Below are 27,197 nucleotides of genomic sequence, written 5' to 3'. Positions count from 1 at the left end.
AACATCACCCCAAAAGTTAAGCTTTGGAAACTTGAGACAGCAACAATAAGCAGAGGTGGAGACTGTAACACTGGGGTATTGCCTGGTTATTCTGTTAAATTCCAAATTGCCTGGCTTTGGAGCAGGGATGTTAGCCAGCTGCAAGCCAATGCATGATTTTTTGGGTGGTCCAAACTCACCTCTGTGATGGCTCTACCCATGCAGACAGATTTTGACCTTCCACTCCTCTGCTTCCTCAACAGAGTCTGTCTGCTTCATCTTCAGGAGGGGCTCCCTCTCCATTACTCCTTCCCTACTCAGTGGCCACCTTTCAGTCCTGAGGTGACTGGATTTATAGGTGCTCCGAAGGACCCAAACTGATTTCCTGTTGGCACTTTCTTCTGATGGCAGGATGAAACTTCTGTATACTTGTGTGTTACCCACTCCCTTGTGCAGGAGAGAAACGGGGCCTTCTTCTGCCTAATGCTCTCACAGGTTGTCCTTTGCCTCATCGCCATAGCCTGCCTGTATGACTACAGCTGTGACCTTGTTTTCAGAGCTCTGGGATAGTTTGGCCAGGCAGAATCTGCAGCCCTCAGCAGTTTTAGTAGGAAAAGCCCAGCTGCCTGCAGGTGTTGCAGGATGAGGTAGGCTGGTTCCCAGAACACACTGGAGAGAAGAACTGGATCCCAGGGAGAATCCCTGAGCACACAGGATCCATAAACTGGAATTGTTTGCACTTCACTTCGTAGCTGCTGATTAGGTATTGTGAGATATTGTCACCTGCAGCACGTATTCTCCAGGCAGCTCTCTTTCCTGGTGTCTCTGTCCCCTCATGCTCTAAGTCATTGCTGTGGGACAAAGTCTGTGCACTCTGAAAGGAGAATGGATTGCAGTAGGTCTTCACTTTTCTCCATTTGTCTCCCTTTAACTGATAGACCTCTAATTGTCACGTCCTGTGTCTATGGAAACTGATGACAGTTTTTCCTCGGCAGTTGTGGTCTGGTGGAATCCAAGTTGGCTTTTTGACTCAAGTGATATAAAAGGGTGTTTCGCTCCCAAAGCTCAGGAACGTTCCTGTCCCTTTTTCACTTGCAGTTTGAAAGTGTCAGCCCTTGCACTAGTCCTATTTTGCATTGCATCTGGCTTGCCAAGGCCCTCAAGAGGCTGAATGCTCATATAGTGCCTTGAAAAGATCCCATGTGGGACTTTGTTAGCATTGTATTTCTAGTCTTCTCTCCCTCCTCCCTTTGCTTGTAGCACTGAACTGGAATAGGTTGTTTTGGAGGAATAGGCATTGTCTGCTCTTTTTTAAGCAGCTGATACAGTATCTCCTGCAGGTGTCTGTCCAAGGCATTCACCTGCCATTGTAAACATCCTCTCCATCTTCTGCACATGCACTTGAAAAATAGTCTTGCTTTAGGCTTAGCTAATTGTGAATTTTGGCAATTTAGCTCCCTTTGGTCCATGCAGAGACATTACTAGTTCTGTGACTGCTTTACAACTTCTGTCTCCAGGTAGGCAGCTCAAGGGTGCTTTGTGGGGATCTTGCCCAAAATCATGCATCATGACTCATGTCTAGCTTGATTGCAGTTTTCTCAAAATGCAGAATCCTGTGTCTCTTCCTTCCATGAAATAGCTCCATAAATCTCTCTGCTCTGCTGGAAGTGCCTGGTGGCTGCTTTGCTAACAGAATACTGTTGACCGCTACTCAGTCACTTAAAATTCAGCTGGGATCTTTGTGCAGCTTTTGGACTGTTAGACACATTCTTGGAGCAGGATGTCCTCCAGAGAGAGGACATCCAGATGGTCCTTTCCAAGAGGAGGCCATTACTTACCTAAAATCCTGTCTTTCCAAAGCATTTGGCTGTCACAGCTGCACACTCTCCTATGTACGGTCCAGACACTTTCATTCATGGAGAATTTCTACCATATAATTGCAAAGAGAAGCACTGAGGTTGGTGCCTGACATAGCAGGCACCTTCTTCTCTGAAACAAGATGCAAATCTTTCAGAGAAGAACCAACAGTTGAATAGGCTCTTAATCTCCTTGCTTTTTTCTTAGGACACACTGTCCCAGTATTACCACCTTAAATGTGTAACTGTGTTGCCTTCAGCTTGCAAAGTCCTTTTGCAGTTGTTGGTGATGGGGCCAAGGCCCTGTGAGAAAGTCACGGCATTTCTTTCTACTGTAGCTGAACTTCAGTGGCGTGACAGTGGAACAGGACCAGCGGTACATTCATTTTGCATCCACTAAGCACCTCTTCACACCCATCGCCATTGGGACCTCCCAACCCCCAACACAGGTGAGCGTCCTGGGGCCAAACCCAGCAGCAGCGGAGGGAAGGAGATAGTGTAACTGTGTCCCAAGGACAGACAGTGTCTGAGGCATTTCCCAGGAAACAGAACGGCCTCCACAGGAAAGCATCACAGCACAACTTTGAGACTAGTGGTAGGCAGAGCCTGGAAATGGCTGCTGGGATGGCAGCAGGGAAAGTACCTCTCACCACCTCCAGTTTGACAAGATTTGGCTTTCACTCTAGCCAGAATGCCTATGAGGCATGTTGGGCTGTTCCGCTATTCTCTTGCATTGGATCTGAGTGAAAACTTGTCTAGCTGCTCCAGGCACTCTGGAAATAAATCCTAATTAGTTTTTTAGTAAATTAATTAAACTTCCTTAAACACTTATTCAGCAAAAAGGCAGCTTTGATTCTGTTCTGCCTAATTTAGTTGGGAAATGAACAAGTCTGAGTTGAATTAAGATCACTTTAATATGAGTGTTTTTACATTTCAAGTAATTCAAGTAATCCGCTTTACAGTGATCCCTTTAGATAATTTGTATTAATTTTCTCCTAGACTGAATTTGCAGGGCACCACTTGGAGAGGCACTGTAGTTATCAATGTACATGTGTGGTGATAAACCTTCAGCACAGTCTCCTATCAGAACCTCGGTGATAAATCATGACACTATGAGGTCTCCTCATTCTTAGGAGACAAGCTGACTAATTAATTATTAATGCTTATCAGAGTCCTCTGGGGAAGTGTTAACTAGTTTAACTTGTTCATGGTATAATAAGCACTGCTCTGTCTGACTCACTTCAGATTTATGAACTCTACAATGGCGGCTTTATGCCTGTGATGTTTGAGGTTCAGCTGGACAACATTGTGAGGATACAGGAGAATTTTCAGCATCCTGTGTTTGTCTGCCTAACTCCTAGAGGAGAAGTCCCCCCTGGCACAACAGGCCACATTGAGTGGATCTTCTCACCACTAGAAGCTAGAACGTACTTGGTAAGGCCCTCCTCATGACTGCCAGAAACAGTTTCTTTCCGTTGTCGCATGCCTAAAGTTCTTTAGATCTCTTACTGATGATTGGTCTATGTCATGCGACATCTGAGCTGAGCTCCATTCCTCCAAGAAGCAGAGTATTGAGAGCAAATGAGTGGCTGGTCTGGTCAGGAAATGGAGTAGGTAAATTGTTATCTCCTAAGTTTCTTCTTCCTAAAGAATGGATTTCTTCCACAGCCAAAGTTGTCCCAGTATATACTTTTCAAGGATCAAACAGCGACTGGGCATATATACAGTATCTGATCAGGTCTGTGGTTCATTATTTGCCTCCAATAACTTCCACCACAGAGACAGAAGTTGGTGTCTTTTAGCATCGCAGTGTACACTGCTGCAGCCCTCTGGAAACAGCCTTCCCAAAGACCTCTGTCCTAAGCTGCAGCAGGCAGGCAGGGCCAGAGCTGGAGCACTACTTATTGCCCCACTCTGTGGTGGTTACATGGAAAAATAAATAAATTTAATTTTAAACCTCCAACTTTTTGCTCCAAGACGGAGTCCCTGCCGATCTCACACAGTAACTGGCTAATTACTTAACCAACTTTTCTGTGTTAGCATGAAAAGTCAAGGCCTGAAAGAGCAGAAGAATACGGATTTCTCTTCATCCGTGCATGTGGTGTATTTAGACCAGTCCATTAGCAAGTATACTAACTTCTTGCACATCTTTCCCAAATATGACTCTGGACTTAGACCTCTTATCTTGTCCAAGGCAGGTTGATGTTCTCATCCACATCCTGGGGGGTGAATCAGCTCTGATCACCTTCCAGGGAGTAGGCTACAATCCAAATACCATAGGAGAGACTGCCACAATCAGCGAAGTTTTGTCTCCTTCAGTCTTTCCAAGTTCTACCCAGCTAACTGTGCCTGGGCAGGTAAGTCCAGGTATGCTGATATAAGCAATATGATCAGTCCAGAAACGTGTGAGAGTGACTGAAATATGCAAGTGGCCCCATTTAGCAGTAGTCTGCGCTGCAGGAGAGTTCATTTGCCATAAGATAGAGCAAGATATTTCTGTTCCAGCAGATAATCCAGAGCCTAACTCATAAAAGCAGTGGTTCTGAAAGGTGCTTTCTTTCCAGCTTGCTGCTTCCACTGCCATTAGAACCAAAAAGTTTTAGGGTTTGTTCATGTTCTGATTTTTTCATTAAAAGTTACCCTCCATCACAGCTACCTTTCTTGTTTGCAGGTACACCACCTTTTTCTTTGGTAATTCATTCACAAAAAGAATATTATACTCCTGATATACCCTGTTAGGGCTTGGCTGCCACCATTTCACAGCCAAATGCAGGTGATGCATAACCTGAATGCAGACTGCCGGATGGTCACTAATTCTGGAACATCCTGAGGAATGCACTTGTTTGACCTGTCGCTGGCTCAGCAGGAGCTTGGCCTGGCTAGAACTGGCCTGGCAGCCAGGACAATCTGTTGTTAAACTCAGCCACAGATCCCAGTGTAGTGAATCTGCATTAAAAAGCATCAGCAGAGGCATACTCCAGGCAGGTAAAGGATTCATCCTGTGTGACATTAGCATGCCAGCCTTGGAGCCCAGCCACAGCTACATATACTCTTTGGCTTCCAGCAGGGTGATTGCGTTCCTGGGTAATGCAAAGAGAAGGTGATTAAAAACCTGTTTCAGGCTGCCAATGAAGATGCCATTCCACAGGGCTCTGTTGTCTGTAACCAGGAGTCATTAGTTTCTCTTATGATTAGTGTAATTAATTAGAGTTTGCACTGTGCCTGGAGAATGGGACAGACTAGTAGCATACTAGTAGCAAGATGCAGTAGGAAGTACTTGCCCAAAACTCTCATTCAGGTTGATGAGGATTTTGCACAAGCACACACCTCACACATTTGCTAACTGAAGTGGGAAAAGGCCTGGATTGCAAGTGCTGCAGACAGGATCTTGGTGCTACTGGTCCTGTGTGCTCCTGAGGTGTTCTCCTGCCCCACCACCAACGTTACTGTTCATTGCTCACTCAATCCCACTGCAACAGGGCTGTCCTCTTGCTGCAAAGAGTCGTAACCAGAGCAAAAAGGAGACAAACACAACACTCCCTCAAGTTGTTAGGGTAAAGATAACTGGCTAATATTATCTATGAATTGCTGGATAACTTAAAGATGACTGTCTGACTACCCTTCTCCAATGGCCACATTGGCCACATATTCCTTCACTGCTGTTTCTCCTGGTTTTACCTTGCTTCTTGCAGGCAGCCACCTTGTCACACCACAGGATTTGCCTTGGCAATATCCCAGACTGCACCAAAGCCAGTCGACTTGTCTTTCTCAACAGTATCTCAGAGAGTGAGGCTGTTGTGTTTGCCTGGCGGATAAGCACCTGTAAAGATGAGAGGGTAAGTCCTTCCTTCTCTTTCCTCTACAGCTTTCTTGCCCATCTCTGTTGTGCCACAAATGAACTTTCCACTCCATTTGCAACCAAACAATCAGAAACAATCCTAGGGACTTGGCTTTTGTACTAGCTGATGAAAGGAAAAGGCAGAGAAAAGTGAAGGCAAGGGTTAGGATAGGGGTGGGAAAGACGAGTTCAGAAGGGGAATCTGAAGACTTCAGCAAGAATACATCAACCTGGAGCTACAGGATGCAGTAATTAACCTCAGGACCCTGTCTACCAGCAAAGTCCATTGTTGGTCTTTGAATATATCAGCCACATCTCTCTCATGCCACATACCTCTGAGAAGAGGAGGGGAGGGAATTACCATGATCTTGTTTGCTCCAAAGAGAAGGCACAGAAGAAGGTCCCAGGACAGTGAAACAGCTCCACCACGTCTTTTTTTTCCCTCCCAGGTGTTGCAGATTGCTCCAGAGTCAGGGGTTGTGCAGCCTGGAGAGAGCATCCCCTGCTTCATCACCCTGCAACCTTCAGGGGGTGCTTCCTTCTACAGCATAGATCTGGTGTGTGAGGTGAGACCCAAGAGGTACCTGTGTATTACCATCATCTTGGCATGTCACTGCAGTTTCCAAGTGGCTGGCCCCAGCAGTCAGCTGTCTGCTGCTTCCAGCTGAAGGAATTCGTCTTTGCTCCATAATGCTGGCAAGCAATTCTCATTACTGAAGATACTGAACTTCATTTCTCCTGATGCTTTAAGTGTCTCTCTGCCTGTGTGGATCACTAGATGAGGTGTAACTGGGCAACAAGTGGCTTTGTGAGTTGAATCCAGCTACTAGAAGTCATGGTTTGGATGGAAGTGGCTTTCAGTGGGTGTCAGAGACTTAAATATCTGTAAAAATCAAATCTTGCTTCTTTAGTACTAGCTGGGGCACAGACTTGCAGTAGTGTCCCTTTGGACACCTTCCAGGTGTACTTTGGCAGGAGACTGTGTCTTCTCTGTGTAAGTCTTATAATAGCACTGTTCTCTCCCCTTCATGCCACTGGAAGATATGGAAAGGGAGTGGGCTCTGGCTGGGACCTCCTGGAAGGGAGGAATGGGTGATAGGCATGGACTTGAGCCAGAAGCTGGGTTATTTGCAGCTCCTTTCTAGCCTTTCTCCATCCAATTGTAGTTTGCTTCATAGCTATACATCCAGGAGTCCCTGATTCAGTATGAGAGGGACCTGCAGGAGTGGCAAAGGGAGAAGGAACGGCAGGCTGTGGAATTCACCATCACAGAGAAGGACCTTGGGACTAAGAAGAAGCCAAAGTCACCTGCAGGGGTAAGTGCTCTCAAGACTTTACACTAGCTTAGCTCAGCTCAGAAAGAGCAGCCAGGTGTCAACAAGAGATGTTCCTTAAGAAAATCTGGGTGAGTTGATAAGAGGACACAAGGCTCCAGTCTACACAAGAGCTCATAGCTGCTCTGTGGATAGTGGAAAATGAGATCTTGATTTATAGCCAAGAATCCTCTTGCACTCTCTTTAACATTGAGGGAGGGGATAGCAGGTGGGGAACTTGCAATTAAAATGATTTTTCTGGTCACCTTACAAACTCTGAATTTGCTAACAATCATCTGAAATTTGGAAGTGCATGAGAGGCCTTAAGAAAAAAAAAAAAAACAAACAGTGGCTCTGGAAACAGGTGGTTGGATTTTAAACTATGAATAAACACTGGAGAGAAATGTGTAACTAACATTAAGAATGTGGTCTGAGTGACGAATGGGAGGATGAGATCATTGACTCTCAGCTGGGGCAAAGTAAAACTAAATCTTGGAGTCTTGTTCTACTCCATATCTTTCCTACACAGTGATTTCTCTTCCTTTTTTTTTTCTCTTTTTTTTTTTTTTCTTTTTAGAGGTCATCAGATTCTGCTGAGACAGAAAATCTCCCTGAATCCTCAGCTGTGATCAGGAAATACAAGGTAAGTCAGGCCTGTCTCACCCATGGTAGAATCAAACTGATTGCTTTAGAAAAGAGGCAGATGTTGGATATCACAGCGTGGGAGCCTGGACAGAGAGCACAGCAGGATTTGTAGCTTCAAGGCTTTAGGAGACAGACTGTTTGGAGGAGCCAGAAGAATCAGACTGTCTGGCTGTGTCCTCTGTGCAGTAACTTTCCAGCTGAGGTGAATGGGAAGTGAAATTGGAACCAAACATACACCCGTGACTGGAGAAAGGGGGAAAAGTTTTGAATAAGCAGAAAAGATGCACATAGACAGGGCAGTCAGTACCTGGACTGGTTTCACACTGGGGCCACAATGGAATGTGTGCCACGATGGAAAGCGGCAGGACTCTGGTGTGACGTGGTGCAGACTTTGCCCTTGCGACTAAAAGAGCTGTGCTCTGTGTGTCGGGAGAAGCTGCAGGCAGGAACTGCCTCGATTTAAGCACGTGGAAAGCTTTAAAGCTCAATTTGCCTGGTTCTTCTCTGTTTCCCCTCAAATTTGCACAACCATGTGTCATTTCCAGCAGTGGTGGCAAGGCGTGAGACAAGGTACCAGTGAATGCTCTGCAGAATTGCCTGGGCCCAAAGGCAGAGCCACGCTGCGCCTACAGCATCAGCAGCATGTGCTGTGGGAATGACAGGGCTTGTGGAGAACCAGCTAACCAAGATGTGGAATGGTTAAGGGAGCTGGTGTGAGGCTGGGCCTGAGCAGGTTGACTCAGCTAGGAGACACAGCTTGTTACTTTCAGGACTGCCACTACAGCAAGGTTCTAGCAGTGCTCCTGGGACCCTGCAGAGTGCCTCTGCATGCCCTGAACCGTTCTGTGTGAAGGTATCAGCTCGGGGCAGGTCTATCTTAGACTGTCTGCCCTGTGCTGTTAGATGTGGTCAGTGATGCAGGTCAAGGCATTCACTGGGATGAATATAAGGATGGTTGGGGAAAAGTAAAAACGGTTTCTTTTAGTCCTCTAGGCTTTTGGCTCCTAGTGACAATTTGGAACCTGCAATCACCTGCTGTGGCTGTGTCCAGAGCAGTGAAGGCCTCTGGCTTCATTCCCAGAGGCTGTGTCTCAAAGGTCATTGAAGTCCTGTGATGCCTGAGGGCTTCTCCAGAGCTCGGTGGTGTCCTTCTTGCCCAGGCTTCTGGACTACTCCTGCCCTAAGAAACTTCCCCTAGGCTATCTGCTGGTAATGCAGCCCCAAACTGACCCATGTAGTGTGGCTGGAGTGAGTTCCTGGTTTCCTTCCAGGCTCAGGGAACAATTTCCACATGCATTCCTGCACATCTTCTCCCACAGCACATCCAGTGTGCTCAGAAGAGCAGGGATCCCGGAGTTCCTCAGGGATGGATCAGAGTACAACAGCCCCAAGTGCCCTGGGGGGACCCTGAAGCCCTGCTGAGACTCAGGGCTGCCACACTAGGCGGTGAGGAGGGAGCAGACCTGATTTCCAGCATGGCCACTCATGCCTGATAGCGGCACTGCAGTGCCAAGACTGTTTTGATGCTGTCTGCTGTCCAGGATCTGGTGTCTCTGGCTGCTAAGCATTCCAGTTCTCATGTCAGTGCTCACACCTACACCAACCTAGCTGTGGCCAGAGAATCAACCAAGTACCTGCCATTTCTTTCTCTCCAACAGACATTACCCCCTATAAAAAACCACCCTATGCCAAATCTGCCGGCTGGACACTTTCAGAGGAGGCTGCTGTTGGACAAAGAAGCCAGCCATGTGTGGGTCAAACCAGAGCCTCCCAAGCCCATTCTCTTACACCTTGGTGTGACAGCCAGGTCCTACTCTGTTGAGGACTTCTTCAGCAACTTCAACTCAGAGTTCCCCAAATATTTCTTGTCCCGGTAAGAGATCCAGCTTTTTGGATTGGCATCTTCATCTGAGCCAGGGCTGCCTGTGCTGTGATATGCACTGAACTTGGAGCTCTGCTCTGCTCCTCTCCAGTGCCTCAGTATTAGGCAACAGGTGCCTTGCTTTCCCCAGCATTAGGTGACATGACCTGTTTCTCTCCCAGCTTCAAAAGGGAGATACTGTCAGAGCTCAGTGCTCCTCTCTTATGACAGCGTCATCCCACTCCTCCCCTGGCACCCTGCACTACTCCCTGCTTGCCTGCAGTGCTGCTCAGCCAGGGGGATGCAGGTCTTTGTTAGTTTGGTTCAGTAGTGCTGCCACTGATGGAACAACACCTTCTTTCCAAGCCCCTACAGCGACCAACACTTGGAGACCAAGTTTGTGGATGCGAGTAGGGACAGAGACAGGATGGACATGGACTCCAAATGGCTGTCCCTGGCTGCTGCTTCCAAACAGGAGTTGCAGATAGTGACTGACATACTCACAGTTGTAATCAGGTGCGTGTCCCTTCACCCTCACCCGGTTTGGAGCCCCTCTCCTCCAGGAGAATGCATACAGCATGCCCAGCCCTCTGCTAATCCCAGAGGAGTCTGTGCACTCCTGCCACACCAGAATGGGGGATCCAGCCTGCTAAAGGCTGCCCTGGGAACTAGGAGTCCTGGTGTGACAGCCAAAGGCAGGGACTTACTCCCCAGCTAGGGGCTGGGCCCATCTCTGCATAGCGAAGAGTGTCACTGCCCAGGAACCAGGGCACTGCCTGCTGTATTCTTGGGAACAGGCTGCATTTGGATTCGCCTATTTTGTCTATCAGCTGCAGAAATGTAAAGAACCAGAGCTGGGGAGGCAAAGGTAGTTTCCTTAGCTCAAGCCATCTTGCTGCCTCCATTAGGCCCAGAAAGCAAGAAGGGACAGACTAAACATTGATATCAGTCAGGGTTTTCCTCTGATTTGTACTGTCTTGTACTGTCTGGGTCCATACTGGGACCAGTACTGCTCAATATCTTCATCGATGACATAGACAGTAGGATCAAGTGCACCCTCAGCAAGTTTGCAGGCAACACCAAGCTAACTGGTGCAGTTGACATGCCTGAGGGACAGGATGCCATCCAGAGGAACCTGAACAGGCTCGAGAAGTGAGCCTGTGTGAACCTCATGAGGTTCAACAAGGCCAAGTGCAGGGTCCTGCACCCGGGTCAGGGCAACCCCCAGTATCAATACAGGTTGGGAGATGAAGGGATTGAGAGTAGCCCTGCCAAGAAGGACTTGGGGGTACTGTTGGATGAAAAGCTGGACATGAGCCAACAATGTGTGCTTACAGCCCGGAAAGCCAACTGCATCCTGGGCTGCATCAAAAGTGTGGCCAGCAGGTCAAGGGAGGTGATTCTGCCCCTCTACTCCACTCTGGTGAGACCCCCCCTGGAGTACTGTGTCCAGTTCTGGAGCCCCCAGCACAGGAAAGACATGGACCTGTTGGAGCGGGTCCAGAGGAGGGCCACAAAGATGATCCAAGGGCTGGACCACTTCTCCTATGAAGGCAGGCTGAGAGAGTTGGGGTTGTTCAGCCTGGAGAAGAGAAGGCTCTGAGGAGACCTTATAGCAGCCTCCCAGTGCTTAAAGGGGGCCTACTGGAAAAGTGGGGGCAAACTTTTTAGCAGGGCCTGTTGCGATAGGACAAGGCTTTAAACTAAAAGAGTGAAGATTTAGACTAGATGTAAGGCAGGTGGTTTTTACAAAGAAGGTGGCGAAACACTGGCACAGGTTGCCCAGAGAGGTGGTAGATGCCCCATCCCTGGAAACATTCAACGTCAGGTGGGACAGGGCTCTGAGCAACCTGATCTAGTTGAAGAGTCCCTGATCATTGCAGGGGAGGTTGGACTAGATGGCCTTTAAAGGTCCCTTCCAACCCAAACTATTCTATGATTCTATTCTATGATCCTCTGAGGTCATACAGATGTCTGACTTGCTGGGACTCATCCCTTATTTTCTTACTCCCAGAGGCATCTTGGAGAACACCCAGTTCCATGATGCAGTGAGAAGAAGCCTGGATGAGCCCATTCCATATTTCTCCCAGTTCCGGTGTGAAGAATCAGCAGAGCTCCAGGACAGGAGACAGTGCTCCACTGTTCCCTCCAGGGTCTCTGCTACCCCAGATCTTTACCTGGAGAATGATGGAGGGAAGAAAGACCTGAGGCAGGAAATCCCTTCCAACAATGATTTGCTGGAGTCTTGGGAGAGGATGAGTGAGATTTTGCACCACAAGCAGTTGAAGGAGCAGAAGGAGATGATGAGTAGGTGAGGAAGAGCTGCCACATTTTATGTGGCAAGAGCTGCACAGGCAGGAGAGCCATGGCAGCACATCACCTGGCCAGAAACCCGTTTCTGCTTCTGCCCTGTGGCTTTTCTGCTGGTCTGTTTTGTGTGCTCTGGGTGGAAATTGATGCTAGCCCACCTAGCCACCCTCTCCTGAGTGTGGCTTGTGAAGAGTGCAGGTTTGCTGTGTGCCAGGGCTGAGCCCTGGGCAGTGCCAGGATGCTGGTGGTGAGTGACATCTGCTTTGTGCTCAGACACTCCTGGCTGTATTAGACATTAGAGTGCAGTGGCTGCTCACCTTACCTTTTATTTTTACTGCAGTATTTCATCACCTCGCATTTGCTGTGGCTACACCCTTGTACGCTGGTACAGGCCATAAGCATTATGCACAAATACCAACTACAGCACAGCTCGGAGAAAGAAACCAGTAAAACCACAGTCAGCCAGCTCTGTCCGAGGTCGGGGCCTGATGCCAGCTGGTGGCAGTTCTGGGAGAAGGGTCAGCACCCCATTGCTCAAGCCTTTGGTTCATTGGCCTCAGCATGTAGAAAACAGTGTGTGCTCCGCTGCTGTGCCTGATGTGTCCTGGGAGGAGTCAAAGCAAGCAGCCTGCCTTATCTGCTTTCTGATAGCTGTCCTCTGCCTGTACTTTTGTCCCTCCAGGCAGACGGCCTTTGGGAGCCTGGTGGAGCTGGTGCTGGAAAACATGCTACGGAACATCCTGATCGAAGCCAGCTGTGGGGAGGTGGTGCTGACAGCCCGGCCCAGGGTCATTGCTCTACCCCCCAGCCCTTCCCGAAGGTAGCAGAGTGTATCTGTGCTGTGGTGGGGGACAGGACCTGTCCTTAATATGTCAGGCTGAAGCACAGCCCATTTTCTAGACCACATGGATTAGCTGCATCACTGCCTATCAGTGCCAAGGCTGCCCATGCAAAAGGAGGAATCCACTCCCAAAGCCTCTGACCCTTCTTGGCTTGTCCTGAGCCACAGAGCAGAGGTGGTAACGCTACAGCCTTTCTGTGGACCTGAGAGCTCTGGGGCAAGGCCCTGTGAGTGAATGGCTGGCAGAAGGGGCTGGCCTGAGCCACTGGAGGGAAAAGGGCTCCAGGACCAGGCAGCACAGCCTCTGACAGCAGAAAGGGTGCAAAGCTTTTGTGGTCCAAAATGGTGTGGGTTCTAGTTAGGTTGAGAGAACGGCCACCGGTGGGGAGGCAGATTTGGGGCTAAGGGCAAAGCATGAGGATTTGCCCCAGTTTGAGGAGAAGTACAGGGAGATGGGATTGAGGGAGGTTGGCAGAGGGTTGTTAGATGGACATGTCATCTCCAGAGCTGCAGGAGTCTTGTCTAGATAGACAACAGGTGTTCCCTGTGATCCCTCAGGGAGGGATGATTGCCTGGGGGGAGGTGGCAGCAGGGTCTACTCTCCCGACTGCAAAAGCAATCTCTTCTTCTTCAGAATCACCAATCCAGCACCCCTGCCCTCAAGAGCATAGCTGCTGGGCACTCTGCTGCTTGAGCTCTTCAAGCACATCAACTGTCTCCGTTCTTCATCCCATCCCTGTGATGTCCAGAGCAACTCTGATCCTCCCACACCATGACCTGAGCTCAGCATGCTGTCTGCCCCTGAGGAGATATGTCCTTATTATGTCCTCAGCTCCAATTTGAATCCTCTGGCAACTCCACAGCAGAGTTCATGACATCTCTCCTCTCTGTGGCTGACCACATCATCGGAGAACCTCCCTGCACTACAAGGAGCACATGGACAACCTCTGTGACTGTTACCACTGCCCCCAGTCTGTACCAGCTGGGAGACGAGTGGAATCTGCTTTGACACGTAGCTGAGGAAGAACTGACAGCTGGGCATTGTGGTGCTGAGCCCCTGCTGACATCGGTAGGACACAGGTACTGAATCCTCCTACCCTCCTTGCTCCGGTGGCTGCTGCAGGTCCCACGTACAGTGACCCCAGCCCAAGAGAGCAGCTGCAGCACCATTTAGCATACTTGGCAGCCCAATAAAAGGAGCTTGGCCTCTGGGTACACACAGACACCAACGTGTAACACGTGCAATTCATGCATCTGGGTTTGGGAGCACCCTGGACAAGCTCTCTCCCCTTTTCAAACTGCAAGGTTGTCACCCGGGGAAGGGGATGCCTTTGAGCCTTGGCCTGGCATAGATGTTCAGAAGGCTGCGGGGAGGTGTCGCTGTGAAGGAGCGGGGTTTGTCACAGCCAGGAGGTGGCAGTATTAGTTGTGAGAAATCCCAGGTGCCAGCGCGGAGCTGCGGCTGGTGCTGGGAACAGGCTGCCTGCTCCCCGGCAGAGGATGCAGGCCAGGCAGCGGGGCTGGGTTTGCGCCAGCTCCCCTCTTCTGCGACGGGTGCTCACCTAACCACCCTGCTCCCGTGGGGACGCAGCTGGTGTCCCCCTCCAAACCCTCCTGCCATGTGTTCCCAGTGCTAGTGCCCAGCCAAGACTGGAGCTGCACCTTCTCCCCAGCCCAAGAGAAGACCATGTATGAGAAGCTGCGGAGGGCTTTCACCCTGCTCAGCAGAGGGCAGGTGCCTGCTGTGCCTGGGGGTGCTGCAGCTCTCCCAGCACAACCCCAGCGCTCCACTCCGTGCAGGAGCCCTGCCTGCGTAACCGTTACTAAGCCCCAGGGCCGAGCTGTTCCTGTTGTCAGAGATACAGCAAAGGCACTGCCAGCTCCTGAGCTCAGCCTGGGTGCCTGGGGCCTTCACATGGGTCCCGGATCCTTCTCATGAGAGAGGACTCCCTTCCCAACACACTGGGTGCCAGGTCACAGGAGCTTTTCTGTCTTCCTCTGGGCTTCGCCTGATGCTGGACAGGCGATGGGGTATCACTTCCTTCCTCCCCAGCTCAACCCAGCATGAGGGCCTGGCTGTTCACACTACTTGGGGTGACTCTGCCTGGTCCAGACTCCTCACTAGGATTTGCTCACTACAGATGCTCTGTAGTTCTGTGAAAGCCTTCCCAAATGGGTAACAGGCAGAGGCATGAGCCTTGCCATTGTCCTAAAGCTATTTGAATCTAGCTGCCGGCAGGAATCCAAGGACAGCCTGGAGCAGCGCGGACAAGGTTGGCGAGTTTGTCCATCCTCAAACCTGCATGATCTGATGCGTCACTGTTAACTCCTCTGCCTTGTGGGACAGATGGGTCAACACGGAAAACGCTGTTAGTCTGGTGTAACACCCAAAAGTGAATGGATGGAGCCTGAGTGCAAACACATGTGCAGAGAATGATTTTTTTTTTGTCATTAAAGCGCCTGTCCACCCCACCCTGCTGTGCTGAACACAGCCTGGACCTGGAAGAAACGGTACTCACACTGTACTTGCTTGTTGGAGCACTATCAGAGGTAAATTCACTTCTCTCATTAGCGTCTCTCTAGCGAGAGAAAACCCTGAGACAGTGCCTTCAGCATCAGGTGAGTCAGGGAACCAGAGATTTGAGAGCTACCTACATATCTGAGAGAGAAATCTTTCTTCCCTCGACTCTTTGCAGGGGGTGCGAGATGGTGGTGTGTCACCTCTATTCTAGGTCTTCTCTGGTGCCTGTCAACCAGAACCGCTCAGTGTGCACTAAGCAAAGGCATTAGCAGCTGTCACACACTTTTCTTCTTTTATCCTCATCCTAAGTTAAAAATACACCAGGGACAGCCCCTTACCCGAGTTGGGGAAATTCCTGTTTCCTCTTTTCAAGCTGGGAACTAGTTTAGCTGCTAGAAGAGTGGAGAAGCCCTGTCTCTGCTAACCAAATTTGAGTCTCAGACAGGAGGAAGTCTGAGCTTGTCGTACCGGCTTCCAGGGCTGGATTTGGCCCCTGTCCCAACACCAGCCATGCTTCCAATGCACATCTCTAATGGAGATATCATAGATATGGGGTCCTGCTCCTTCCCACTGGTGTTTGGAGTGGGGTGATGTTCCCACGGGGCTGGGGTTAGTGGGCAGGCCGGCCAGGACAGGCTGCCAGCAGGTATACGGCCATCGTGAGGATGGCTGAGTATGAGCTTGGCAAGCCAATGGGGCTCCCCTCCTCCTTGTGCTAGTTATCAGGAGTGCTCAGTCATCAGGCAGTTAATGCAACACACAACAGGCCTTTTCTTCTTGGCTGTTAGTCCTGGCTCCTAGGGAGGGGTGAAATGGCCTTGGGGCAGGTGGGCAACAGAAGCTATCCTGAATCCCATTAAAACATTTAACACCTGCTGAATCGTGCCATTGTCTGGGAGATAAAGGAAAGGGAACAAAGCTGCTCTTGGTCTTCCCTGCCAGAGTGTCTGCAAGGCTCTGCTGTCCCATTGCAGCTAGGGATCCTGAATCCCCTGCAAAGACCCACTTGGCATGGCTCTGTGTCCATGTGGGGAAGGTGGCAGCGCTAGGGCATGGTCCCCTGACCCCCTGCTGCAGGTGTGCACAGCCCCTGGTTGGAATCAGCCCCTTCTCCCCCCATACTCAGTATTAGGTAGGAACCTGGAAAGGTCCTGCCCCGACTACTTCACAGTGTCTGAGAAGGCAGGACAAAGTCTGGAGAGCAAAAACATCAAGGTGCTCTTCCCCAAACCCTTGGCAGAGCTGGGCATAGACCCTTGACCTCTGGTCTCCCACATCTGAGACACCAGGCTCTGCTGGCTCAGCTGTGTTGCTTTGGTATATTTGGGGATGGGGACACTTTAGTCCATGCTCAGGTCAGGCCAGGGCACAATGGTGGCTGTTGATGGACAGGAGAGGTGCTCTGATGTGAGCTAGTCAGTCTTCATGGGACACTGAGGCAGCACAAGCCCTTGGCTGAGTGCACGAGCAGGGGCTTGGTCCCAGCACTGCCTGCCTGCCAGGGACGGGTACACACCGGTAGATGCTGCCCTGGAGATGCCAGGGCCAGGGCAGGTGGAAGATATTCCCCAGGATAGCTGTCCAGTGCAGGGCACTCAACAAGCTCAAGGGACCTGTTTTTCTTCTGCTTTCCATAGGGCAGCCCTGCAAGGGCAGTTTTTGCTGTTATTCGGTGCATGGTGGGGCACTGCCCTTAGCAGGAGAGAGGTTGGAGTGAGAGAGCACTTCTGGCAGAGCAGTAGCGCTATCTTGGAGAGGTCTCCTGGAGCTACAGCAGCAACAGTGTGGCGGTTGGGCATTTTCTGGCTTCTCTGGGAAGGGGGGGTCAGACAGGCAGCACACTCCAGGAGCTGCTGGTCCACTCTGCCACTGCCATGGCCCAGCAGGGAGAGGTGAGAGTCCTGCCCAGCACGTTTCCCATCCTGGGAAAGGAGAAGTGAGCAAGCCTCAGGGCCTGTATAGCACCAAAAGGAGAGGGAACTTCACATTTCTTCTTAGCACCACAACCCGAGACAGTGGTGGTTCTGCATTTCCTTTGGTGGCAAAACTACTGGAAAAGAGGAATCAGGGTGACCACGGCCAACAGGTTGGCATCACTCCAGGTCCTCCCCACGCCAGGCTCTGTTGGGCTGGGAGCCTGCAGGACCCCAGCCCCAGAGGCAGCTGCAGGCAGGAGGGATGGAGCCTGCCTTTCAAATTCCTGACTTTGTGAGGGACAAGTCTCCAACGAAGTAGAGTTGGGTGGCAGTGGCTAATAAGGATTTGCCACTATCCATTTATAGTTGGGAATCCACTTACTGCAACCAGCAGGCACGCTCCAGCTCTGGGAAGAGCAATGGTGGCACTTTCTAAAGCGCACCCAGGACCAGGATACCTGCAGGTGTCCGCCGTGGGGGTTAAAGCAGTGTTACCCCCTTCCCCACCCGCAAACACACCCATCTACACAAACAAACACACCAGTGAACTTGCACAAAGGAGCTTCTCCTGCCACCACTGCTGCACTTCATGCTCTGTTATCCAGGGAGCTGCGGGTGCCAGAGTAACCCAGAGAGATAGCCCGGCTCTGGCTGAGATCAGCTGAGGACTGCCAGGGCTGAGTAGCATGGCTGGGTGCTGCAGGAGCGCGTCCAAACTTCTCCTGGCCTGCAGGGGCTCTGCACGCTGCCCTCAGAGTCACCATGGGGATGTCTGCATGGGTTATCCTGCTGGGTAGTGCCACAGCCTGGATGCGGGACTGTTGTGACGCTGGGATGCAGTGAGCCCACGGGAAGGCATGTGCACATGGAGTGAAACACATCCTGTTCTTGCAGCCACGTTAGGAGAGCTGGCTCCTGGCCCACACGGCCGTGCTGGAAACACTCCCAAAGAGAGCGAGCAGAGGTGGTTTATGTCGAGCTCTGCTTTGCTGCCCGGCTCAGAGGTCTGTGGGCTCCTCTAAAGGAAGCGTGCATCGCCCTGGCGTGTCCAAGGGATCTCCAGCATGAGCAAGGGGGATTGGGGTGGGGGCAAAGCAGTCCTTGCCATCAAATGGCGCTCGGTGTCAGGCTGCTTGCGGCAGGCACTAGTTTTGCTTTCCAGCCTTGGGACCTTACAGCTCCCTCACCTTTCAGCAGCCCAAAGTGTTGCAAGCAAGCAGCCCCCACTCCAGAGCTGCCCAGGTAGGGTGCCCCCACACCTGCCTCCCCTGGCCCCCCGTTCTCCCCTCACCCTCGGCTGCAAAGAGAGCCAGGCAGGTGGGTGGAAAAGTGACAGCTGGTGTTGTTCCAGTGCAGGTTAATGAATGTCTCCTCCTCTCCCCCCTCCACCACCTCCTCCTCCTCCCCACCACCCGCCCCAGCACCCAGGCTCCTGGCTCCTATCAGCCCATCAGGCTCCCATTAACAAAGGCAGCCCTGGAGAGTTTGCATAGAGACCTGCTCTGCCTCTAATCTAGGTGGGCTAATCGCCTCCCTTGCCCAGCCTGCCTTCCCTGGGTCAATATTTGCTCTGAGCAAACACAGAGCCGTGACAGGTGTGCTGGGGAGAAGGCTCGCCGCCGCCAGCCCAGCCCTCTCGCCTGTCTCTGCTCAGTCACATCTCTCCGGCCCCCCGATCACCGGCCAGCCAGCGCTATTTTTATCAGGGCTATAAAAGCCCCATCCAGACGGCGTCACCCTCATTTTCTGCTCGTGAGCCGGCGGGGGAAGGCGAAGCCGCTCACCTGCCAGCTGCCAGCGTGTCACCGGAGCCAGGTGAGCAGCTCTAGCCCGGCACACATGGGCCGGGGTCCTGCCTGCCCGGCTGGGAACAGGGTGCTGGGCATGGGGGACCCCCCAGGGGCTCCCCCTGGACAAGCATTGGGATCCCGGTGGCACCCCCGAAACTCCCAGGAGGGAAGGGGATGGGTTCTAGGGACATTGTCCCGGCTGTCCTGTTCCCTTAACTCTTCCCTTCTCTCTCACCTGTATTTTCCGATCCTTTCTGTTCCCCTCCCTTCCTCCATTTACTTTCTTCCTTCCTTCCTTCTTTCTTTCTTTCTTTCTTCCTTTCTTTCTTTCTTTCTTACTTTCTTTCTTTCTTTCCCCACCCTCCCTCCCCACCCTGCTGTGCCAGTTTAACCCGCCCCTGCCGTGTTTGGCTTTCCCAGGCAGCAGGTGTCAAGCATCCAACCTTCCGGACTTTACCCCCAGGAGAAGTTGGTTCAGAGCAGCGGGTGCAACAAGGACACGGACTCCCAGCCTGGAGGGACCCGGCTCGGGAGCAAGGATAAGGAAGAGGCTGCCGGCAGCCCGTGGCAGAACAGCCATCCAGCCCACACCGTCCGAGCCCGGAGCGACTCTGCACTTGCCTGGCGTCGAGCCCCACGTGCAAGACCTGACCTGAACGTTTTGTTCGTTCGGCTCGCGTTAGGCAGGTCCAGCCCGTCTGCAAGCGGAGCGGCATTTCCCTCCCTGCACCCGCGACCCGCAGCCCGCGTAGGGAGCGCACGCTTGCTTGCAACTCATGCAGGACACGCAGCCTGGTTTGCCGCACACATGCCAGGACGAACACGCTGCCCGTGTGCGGCATGCACAAGGGACATGCACCTGACACGCAGTCTTCACCCAAACACACGTGTGCGGCATATGACCTGTGCGTGGCACACGCGTGGAGCGATGGACAGGCAGTGCGCACACGATACAATCTGCACGCAGCACGCACAAACGCCATGGGACCTGCACACGCATGGGGACACATGGGATGCGGGACACGGGACCTGCATGGCATTGGTACTCACGGTGTTTCTGACACTCAGCTGTGCAGGCTGTGATGTGCAGGACCTGTGTCCGTGTGCCCACGGCGTGACAGGCGTATGTAACATGCCAGGCACACGCATCCCACCGGCTGGGGAAGGACAGCCTGGCCCTTGCACCCCAGCAGCGCTGCAGAGCTGTGGCAGGCGTGGGGAGCCCTGGCACCGCTGCCCTGCCCCGGCACAGCGCTAGCCCAGGGTGGAGCTTGCCAGGCTCTGCCCAATGCCCAGGTAGGTCTCAATGGTCTGCTGGCACCAAGGGGAGCTGTAGCTGCTGACACAGTGCAGGCGGTGGGGAAGGGAGGGCAGGAGCAGGCAAGGGAGGGAGCAGGGCAGAGGATGGAGGGGGGTGTCGCATCCTTTCCCACACGCCTCTGCCCAGGTTCTCTACCAGGAGCTGCACATCCTAGCCCTTCCAGGGTCCGTCTGCCTGTGGCTGGGCTGCCCTGGGCAGGTGTTGCCTGGTGCCCCCCCTCACCTTGCAGGCCAGGTACCAGCTCCTGCTGGTGTCAATCCCTCTGCCTAAGCTTGCTGTGGAAGAGCATGATGGGGTGGATCTGGCAAGCTGAAGGGTCTCTTCCAGGATAGCCCTGCCCACCGCCTGCCCCACTCTCAAAGCACAGTGCAATGCTTGATATGGACTCCTGTCCCATCCCGTGTCCTGTCCTGTCCACATCCTGGCCAGCACAGAGACATTCAGAGCCCAGGGTGGCTCCTAGTCCCGTGGAGATAGCAGGGAGTCCCAGAGAGCTAGGAGATAGGACAGCAATGGACCTGGTCTCCTATCACCTCAGGATGTTCTCTGGGAGGTGTAAAATGCCCCATACCTCCCTGTCTAGCCGTGTCTGCAATTTCTCTGACAGCCCCGAGCATGCTCCTGCCCTGCCCTGGGGATGCCATTCCCGGGCACTCCCCAGCAGGCACAGGCACTTCTGTAGCAAAGGATCCAGCTCTAGCCCTGCTGTGCTCAGGGATGCTCCGAGTTTACTGGTGGGTCCTGAGCCCTTAGGATCATAGAGTCATTGAGTGGTTTGGGTTGGAAGGGATCTTAAAGATCATCTAGTTCCAACCCCCCGCTTCCTGCAGCCTCTTCGCAAATGCCGAGCCCAGCTCCGCAGTGTGGATGGAGGAGAGGCTGGAGGTGAAGGAGCCCAGGAGTGTGCCAAGGGACAGGATGATTGCTGCTGCTTTCCCTCATCCCCATCTGATCCACGCATGGGACAAGGCTCACCAGCCCTGCCCTGGAGCAGGAGAGCCCTGCTCCCTCCTTGGGGTGTCCCTGCAAGGGCTGGAGATAAGGCACCTCCTGGGCTTCCTGCCTGGGCAGATGCTCTGAAAGTTTCCAACAGGTGATGTGGGAAAGCATCAAAATCAAAGAGCATCTCCAGGAGTGCTGAGCTTCCCGTGTCTTTCCAGAGCCAAGTGCTTGCCCTGGCCTGGGAGCAGCCACCACACGGTGAGGTGACTGGCTATCACAGTGGCCACAGGCCATGTCTCCAGGCTGTCTCCTGCCACCGAGCCTGGCAAAGTTGAAAAGCTGAGAAAGCACAACACATGCCCTGATACGCACAACCCCCCGCAGCCACCCCGCTCAGGCTGGGATCAAACAGAGCACAGTTAATAACACTGAGCAAAGCCAGACCCTGCTGCCTGCGCTGCTCCAGCCGCCGCACGTGTGTCCCCGTGGGGGCAGAGCCCGGCGGAGATGGTATCTGGCAGAGCGGGACTGTGGAGATGCTGCCCGGCTGCCTCACTCTCCCTTGGTGACTCCACGCACCGCTGGGCTGCCTTGTGCCCTGGCAGGACCACGCAGCCTGTGGGACCCGTGTTGCACACTGTAGATGGCCCAGATGCTCCAGAAAAGTATTTTTTGGCTTTTCAGGGTATATGGGCAGCAGTCAGGGAGCCAGACCCTGTGCTGGCACCAGGAGCAGGTCTGTGCACTGGGCAGTGTCTGTGTCCCCACAGGAGAAGGGGGACACCCGCAAATGGCAGCGCTAGAAATTGCTCCCCCTGCAACTTCCCAGCCTGCTCTCCCTGTCCCAGCTCTTCCAGCCCAGTGGCACTGGGAAGCTGTGACACCCTTCAAAGCTTGGGGTGGCCCTGGGAAACCACGTTACCCTATGAGCTGTGTTTCCTGGGGAATGGCCCTTTGGCAGGTCAGCACCCAAGGGTGACCTGATCCCTGCGCTGGGGACTTTAGACACTCACATCTCCCACACCAGAGCTGGCAGCGGTGCCAAGGGCTGTGCCAGGCTGGCAGGGGACAAGGAGCAGGGGGTGCTACTGCCTGTGCTGTGTAACGCCATCTCCCCACCCTGTATGGCCATTGGCATGGCCTTGGGGACATGGGGACCTGGGCTGGGGATTTGCATGGCACAGCTCTGCACGAGGAGGATTTGCATGAGGAGGGCAGGGTGCAGGAGGAGCGCTGAGGAGGCATGAGTGTCCATGTCTGCATTTGCATATAGGTGTAGTTGCATTACAGGTGTACAGATGTGCATACATGTATACGTGTACCTTTGCATATATGTTTATCCGTGTGCCTGAGTGTGTGTGCGCACTCCTGCTGAGCTAAACACATGCGCTGGCCGTGCCCCTGCCACGCTTGCTGCTCCGTGTCCTGGTGTGCATGCGTGCATCTGACGAAGGTGAGGGTGTGCGCAGAGGTGTGCACCGTGGCTGGCTGCCCACAGGCTGTTGCCTGTGGGCTGCATGTCCTGCCCAGCCCGGATAGGGTGTGCCATTCCCGGGGGAAGGCACCGCAGAGCCGCAGGATGGGGCAGAGGCAGCCGGTTGCCCTCTGCACCCCAACACCCTGCTGGGGATCAGCCTGGGGAGATGTCGCTGCACACAGGGTTGTGCACCAAGGTTGTGTGGGCACCCCAAGCCCCCACCTTTCCCCCCAACCCATCATAGCTCTGCTGTGCCGGGAGGAGATAGCCTGGGCTGAGCAGGAGCTCTCTGCTGCGGGAAGGTCACTCTGTCCCAGCACCGCTGTGGGTACCCAGCCAGCTTGCACAAGGTCTGGGCTAAGGAGACTGAGGCTGCTTGTGTCCCTCGGGCTGGGACAATGTTGGAGGTTGGGGTGTTGCTGAGCACCCTCAATTCTCTCCAGGTTCCCCCAGTCTGTTCCTGGCCAAGGCAAGGACCAGGACAGGGAGCATAAGGGACTGTCCCAGCTCTGCTGGGGTCTGCACTCCCCATGGTGGGGGTGTAGCTTCAGATACCATTCCCAGGCAATGGGTCCATCCCACACTTCCCCCCCCCTGCCCCCCCAACTCGAGTCCATGGGGAGAGGCAGCCTTCAGCCCCATTGAATCTGGGACAAGCTTATTGCTTTTTAGTGGGCAGGATGGAGGGGAGAAGTGGATCCCAGGCACCGTGAAATAACAGGCAGCTCTGCCCACCCCCAGCCCGTTCCTGGCCATGGTGAGCATCGGGCACAGTGTGGGTCCCTGCTGGGCTTCCACCCCCCCCACCCCACCCCAGACCACCAGGTTGAGGGGACAGGTTTTTCCATTGCCCCAGGAAAGGGCTCTGAACTCCCATGATCAAAGGGGATGGCTAAAGGGGTGCCATGCTGAAGGGCTCAAGGTGTTGGGGGGAAAACCCCAGAGCTTGCAATAGTCCCGAATCTTGGAGTGCTTCAGCCCCACCCTCCCACAAGGGCCTCCTGGGAAGTGGTGAGCGATGGGGATCCCCTCTCCTGGGCCAGTTGGTGGCCCCAGGGAGCACGTGGGCAGCCTGGCTGGGGGATGGATGTTGAGCAGGGTGCCAGGGCCACTGCTCCTGTCCCAGCTGTTGCCGGCTTTGGGAGCCCCAAGGCAGGATGTTCTGTTCTGGCCGCAGCGTCTGGCTCGGCCCCCGCCTGCGCTGCCTCCTCAGAGCTGCTGGAGGAGGGGAATCGCTGCGCCCAGGCCTTTTGTGTGCCTCCTGGACGAGCGTCACCCTGGCTCGGGGTGCCTGGCACTACAGATGTTGCTGACAGGGGAGTAGAGGAGAACTGGGGTGGAGTGGGACCTTGGCCAGGCCATGGTAGAGCTGGCATCCTCTGGCTGTGGGGCTGAGGGAGCTGGGGAGGGGAGGTCCAAGGACCACCCCACCCTCCCCAGCCCTGTCCTTGCATCCTATGCCCCTATAGCAACACCTCAGGTAAAGCTGGGACCCGGGAAGCTGTGCTCACCCTGTGGTGCCCCTCCAAATGTAAGACAATGTACTGGAGGAGATGCACCTGCAACTACATCTAGGGTAGGCTGGGTGCAGGGTCGGACATGTTCTCTCTGTCTCCATCACCACTCCCCTGGGACTGGTCTGCGCCAAGCACTGTGTGGGGACCAGCATGTTTCTCCAGGACACAGTAGCTACGGGGTGCCCAGGGGGTACCAGCCTGGGGTCATGTGGGGGTAGCAGGCAGGTCTCAGTGGTTGGCACCAGCGGGCTCTATTTCAGGTCAGGATCTGGCCCTCGAGGACCAGATACCATCTCCTCTGCCCCAGTGCCTGCCATCCCCACCTGGGTAGGGTATGATTAGGGGGGCACACCTGAGGCTGTGAGACCCTGGGGCCCCTTTCAGAGCAGCCCAGCTGGGGTTTGTCCCGCTGTCAGCCCCATGCCGGGGCTGGGCCAGCCTGGGGACACAGCAGTTGCCACCTGCTCACACCCAGGCTGTAATCCACAGGCAGGAGTTGAGCAGCTGGTGGAGCCTCCCTGACCTTCAGGTGGGATTAGTCCCCATGGGAACAGTGGGGAGCAGGCAGGTGAGGCCACGGCTCCCCCAGCATCTCCTGGGGACCGAGCAAGGCTGGCAGAGCTGGGGGACTGAGCATGTCCCCATGCCAGGGGCAGCCCACAGCCGTGGACAGGCAGGACAGGTCCTGGATGGGTGGCAGGGGATGAGCCTGTGTCCCCTGGGAGTATCCTTGTCTTCGTGGGTACATCTCCGGAGCTGTGGGTGCCATGGGGCAGAGTGAGCACCCATCGTACCACAAGGAGGGGCTGAGGAACATGCCCAGGGGTGGCCAGGCTGCCGGTGGGGGCAGCGGGTGGGCAGGTCTGGAGAGCAGGTCCCAGGAGGAGTAATGGTGGCTGGCTGAGGGCCACTGGTGTGTGGGGAGAGCAGAGGCTGGGGCTACGCGTGTGCTGTGTGGAAGACCACCTCAGCAGGCTGTTTGCAAGACCCGGCTGTGAGCAGGCACATGTGGGTACCCCTTACACTGCCAGTGGCTATGCTCTCCATCACGTCCCTGCCCTTCCCCGGCTGTTGGAAACGGTACCCAGGGACCAGTCAGCATCTTGGTCCCCGGTTCCCATCAGGGCTCCTCTCCCACCACCTGCTCTCCGTGGGGACTCGTCCTGCCCTGGGTGCAGCAGGAGCTGGGGCAGGTACCCACCGAGCTCTGCCCCAGGGGAACCCGAGTGGCTGCGACTCCTCCAGCCCCTCCAGACACGGAGCGGCTGGCAGCCCACAGCGTGCGTGTGTGCCTGTGTGGGAGCTAATCCCGGCAACATCTGCCAGGGCTGTTTGCGATCCCGGGAGTTTCCGGCTGGCGGGGAGGGGACGGCCGGGTGCGCGGGGGGACACGTGTGTGCGGGGCGGCTGGCGTGTGCCGGGGCTCCCTGTGCAAGGCAGTGCCTGTGCATGGAGGCTTCTGCGGCAGGTGTGTGCCTGCACACATGTGTCTTCTGTGGCCAGCAAGGCCCCAGAAGGGCACAAGTGGCACTGAGGACCACAGTGAGCCTCTCAGCTCTGGGATTTGGGGACCCGGCAGGTGGAAGTGGGGGGTTTGGCCTGGGACTTAATAATCCTGGTGCGGCCACGTTCACAGCAGCCCCGAAGGGGAGATGCTTGGTGAGGGAGGGGAGGTGTTTGCATCCTTGCCGTGGAGGAGGAGGATTTCCCAGGGAAATGAGGCTGGGGGAGAAAGGGGAGGAAAACGGAGCTGTGGGGCTGAGGGGGGCGGAATGACATGATGCCCCTGATCTAATCAGCCAGACCCTGCAAATAAAAGCCACCTGTTTCGGCCCTGGCAGCAGGAAGCCATCCCCAGAACAAACAGAGCACCAGGCAACTGGGAGAAAGACAAACAGGAGCCGGCACCAGCTCCATCTGCTCCCACTCAGCCCAGTTTCTGGACCTCCAGCCCAATGGGGTGATGGTGCAGCCCCCGGCAGGGTTAGGGGCAAGGAGAAAGGGGCTAGCGAGGCTCGGGGCTGGGTGGTCAGGGCTCAGCCCATGGCATCGGCCAGATGCAGAACCACTCACAGCTGTGCTGGCTGGGTCAGCTAGCCTGGATACTCATAACAGCAGTGGGAAAGACAGCATGCTGCCATGAGCCCCAGATGTGACCCAGATGTGGCATCAGCATCAGGATGCCCGGGCAGCACCTGCCTCACCTCCCTCAGGACCGTCTTTCAGCCCACTCAGTTCCCAGAGCCGTGCACAATCTCAAGACCAGCGCCTGCGCAAGGCGTGGGGTATAACCCCATGGCTGGGGACCACGGACGGCGTGGTCTGGGCTTGGCACGGAGCACTCGGGCGACCCTGTCCTCCCGCCGTGCCTCGGAGCTGCTGCCCGCCCGCGCTGTGCCCGGTGGCACTGAGAAACCCGATCTGTTTTGCTAGCGCAGGGAACAGGCTGAGCCGGGAGCGATGCGGGGCCCTTATTAAATTAGCCTATGCAGGAGTCCCTGGGCGAGCGTTAACCAGCTCCCAGAGCCAATATTAGCAGCTGCCCTTGAGCAGAGTCGCTGCCTGCCCCCGCACCAGCCTCCCCCTGCCCGTGTCCCCAGCCGGGTAGGTGTGACTGGGGGCTGGCAGGTGACTCAGCCACGGGGATGCTGGCTGGTGACAGGGACCGCCTGGAGGTGCTGGGAGATGCCCCGGGGAGGCGGGCTGCATCAGCACCCTGGGCTGCAGTGGGGAAGGACCCTCAGCATGTCCCCATGTGGGTCACCCCCCTGATCCCCTGTCCCTGGATGAGGTTGTGGCTCCCATGTGGCTGCCCCAAATGTGCCATGCAGGGGGGTGAGGCGCATCTCAGCATGTGGGACACACTGAGAAGCGAGGAAGGGGCACAGCCTGTGTGTGGAGGTGGGTTTCTCCCCTGCACCCCCCCCCGCAACGCTTTTATCCAAAGGATTGTATGGGGGTGACTGAGCTGCCTGCATGCCCATCACGGCACAGCACCAGTGCCCCATAGATCCTGTAGCACACTATGCAGTGCCCCACACACGCGCACCCCATAACAGCCTGCAGCATC

The 27,197-nt window shown here is 54.4% G+C and overlaps 1 protein-coding gene across 1 annotated transcript in view; it reads left to right on the top strand.

The window, feature by feature from the left end:
• CFAP65 (cilia and flagella associated protein 65) overlaps window positions 1-13,314 on the top strand; it is a gene marked incomplete at both ends in the record, with an annotated part of 33,326 nt that extends 20,012 nt beyond the window's left edge. Inside the window, 12 exons of the mRNA XM_082483732.1 lie at window positions 2,174-2,284; window positions 3,081-3,269; window positions 4,034-4,192; window positions 5,528-5,671; window positions 6,123-6,239; window positions 6,852-6,989; window positions 7,564-7,629; window positions 9,290-9,504; window positions 9,859-10,008; window positions 11,507-11,803; window positions 12,485-12,622; window positions 13,278-13,314. Coding sequence (XP_082339858.1) covers window positions 2,174-2,284; window positions 3,081-3,269; window positions 4,034-4,192; window positions 5,528-5,671; window positions 6,123-6,239; window positions 6,852-6,989; window positions 7,564-7,629; window positions 9,290-9,504; window positions 9,859-10,008; window positions 11,507-11,803; window positions 12,485-12,622; window positions 13,278-13,314 — 1,761 coding nt within the window. The remainder of the gene's footprint in view (window positions 1-2,173; window positions 2,285-3,080; window positions 3,270-4,033; window positions 4,193-5,527; window positions 5,672-6,122; window positions 6,240-6,851; window positions 6,990-7,563; window positions 7,630-9,289; window positions 9,505-9,858; window positions 10,009-11,506; window positions 11,804-12,484; window positions 12,623-13,277) is intronic.
• Window positions 13,315-27,197: the final 13,883 nt, after the last annotated feature.

Source organism: Vanellus vanellus (assembly GCF_965231255.1).
Source record: "Vanellus vanellus genome assembly, chromosome: 5".
Lineage (NCBI taxonomy): Eukaryota > Metazoa > Chordata > Aves > Charadriiformes > Charadriidae > Vanellus > Vanellus vanellus.
Note: the sequence above shows the minus strand (reverse complement) of the source record. Positions and strands in the feature narration are given on the sequence as shown.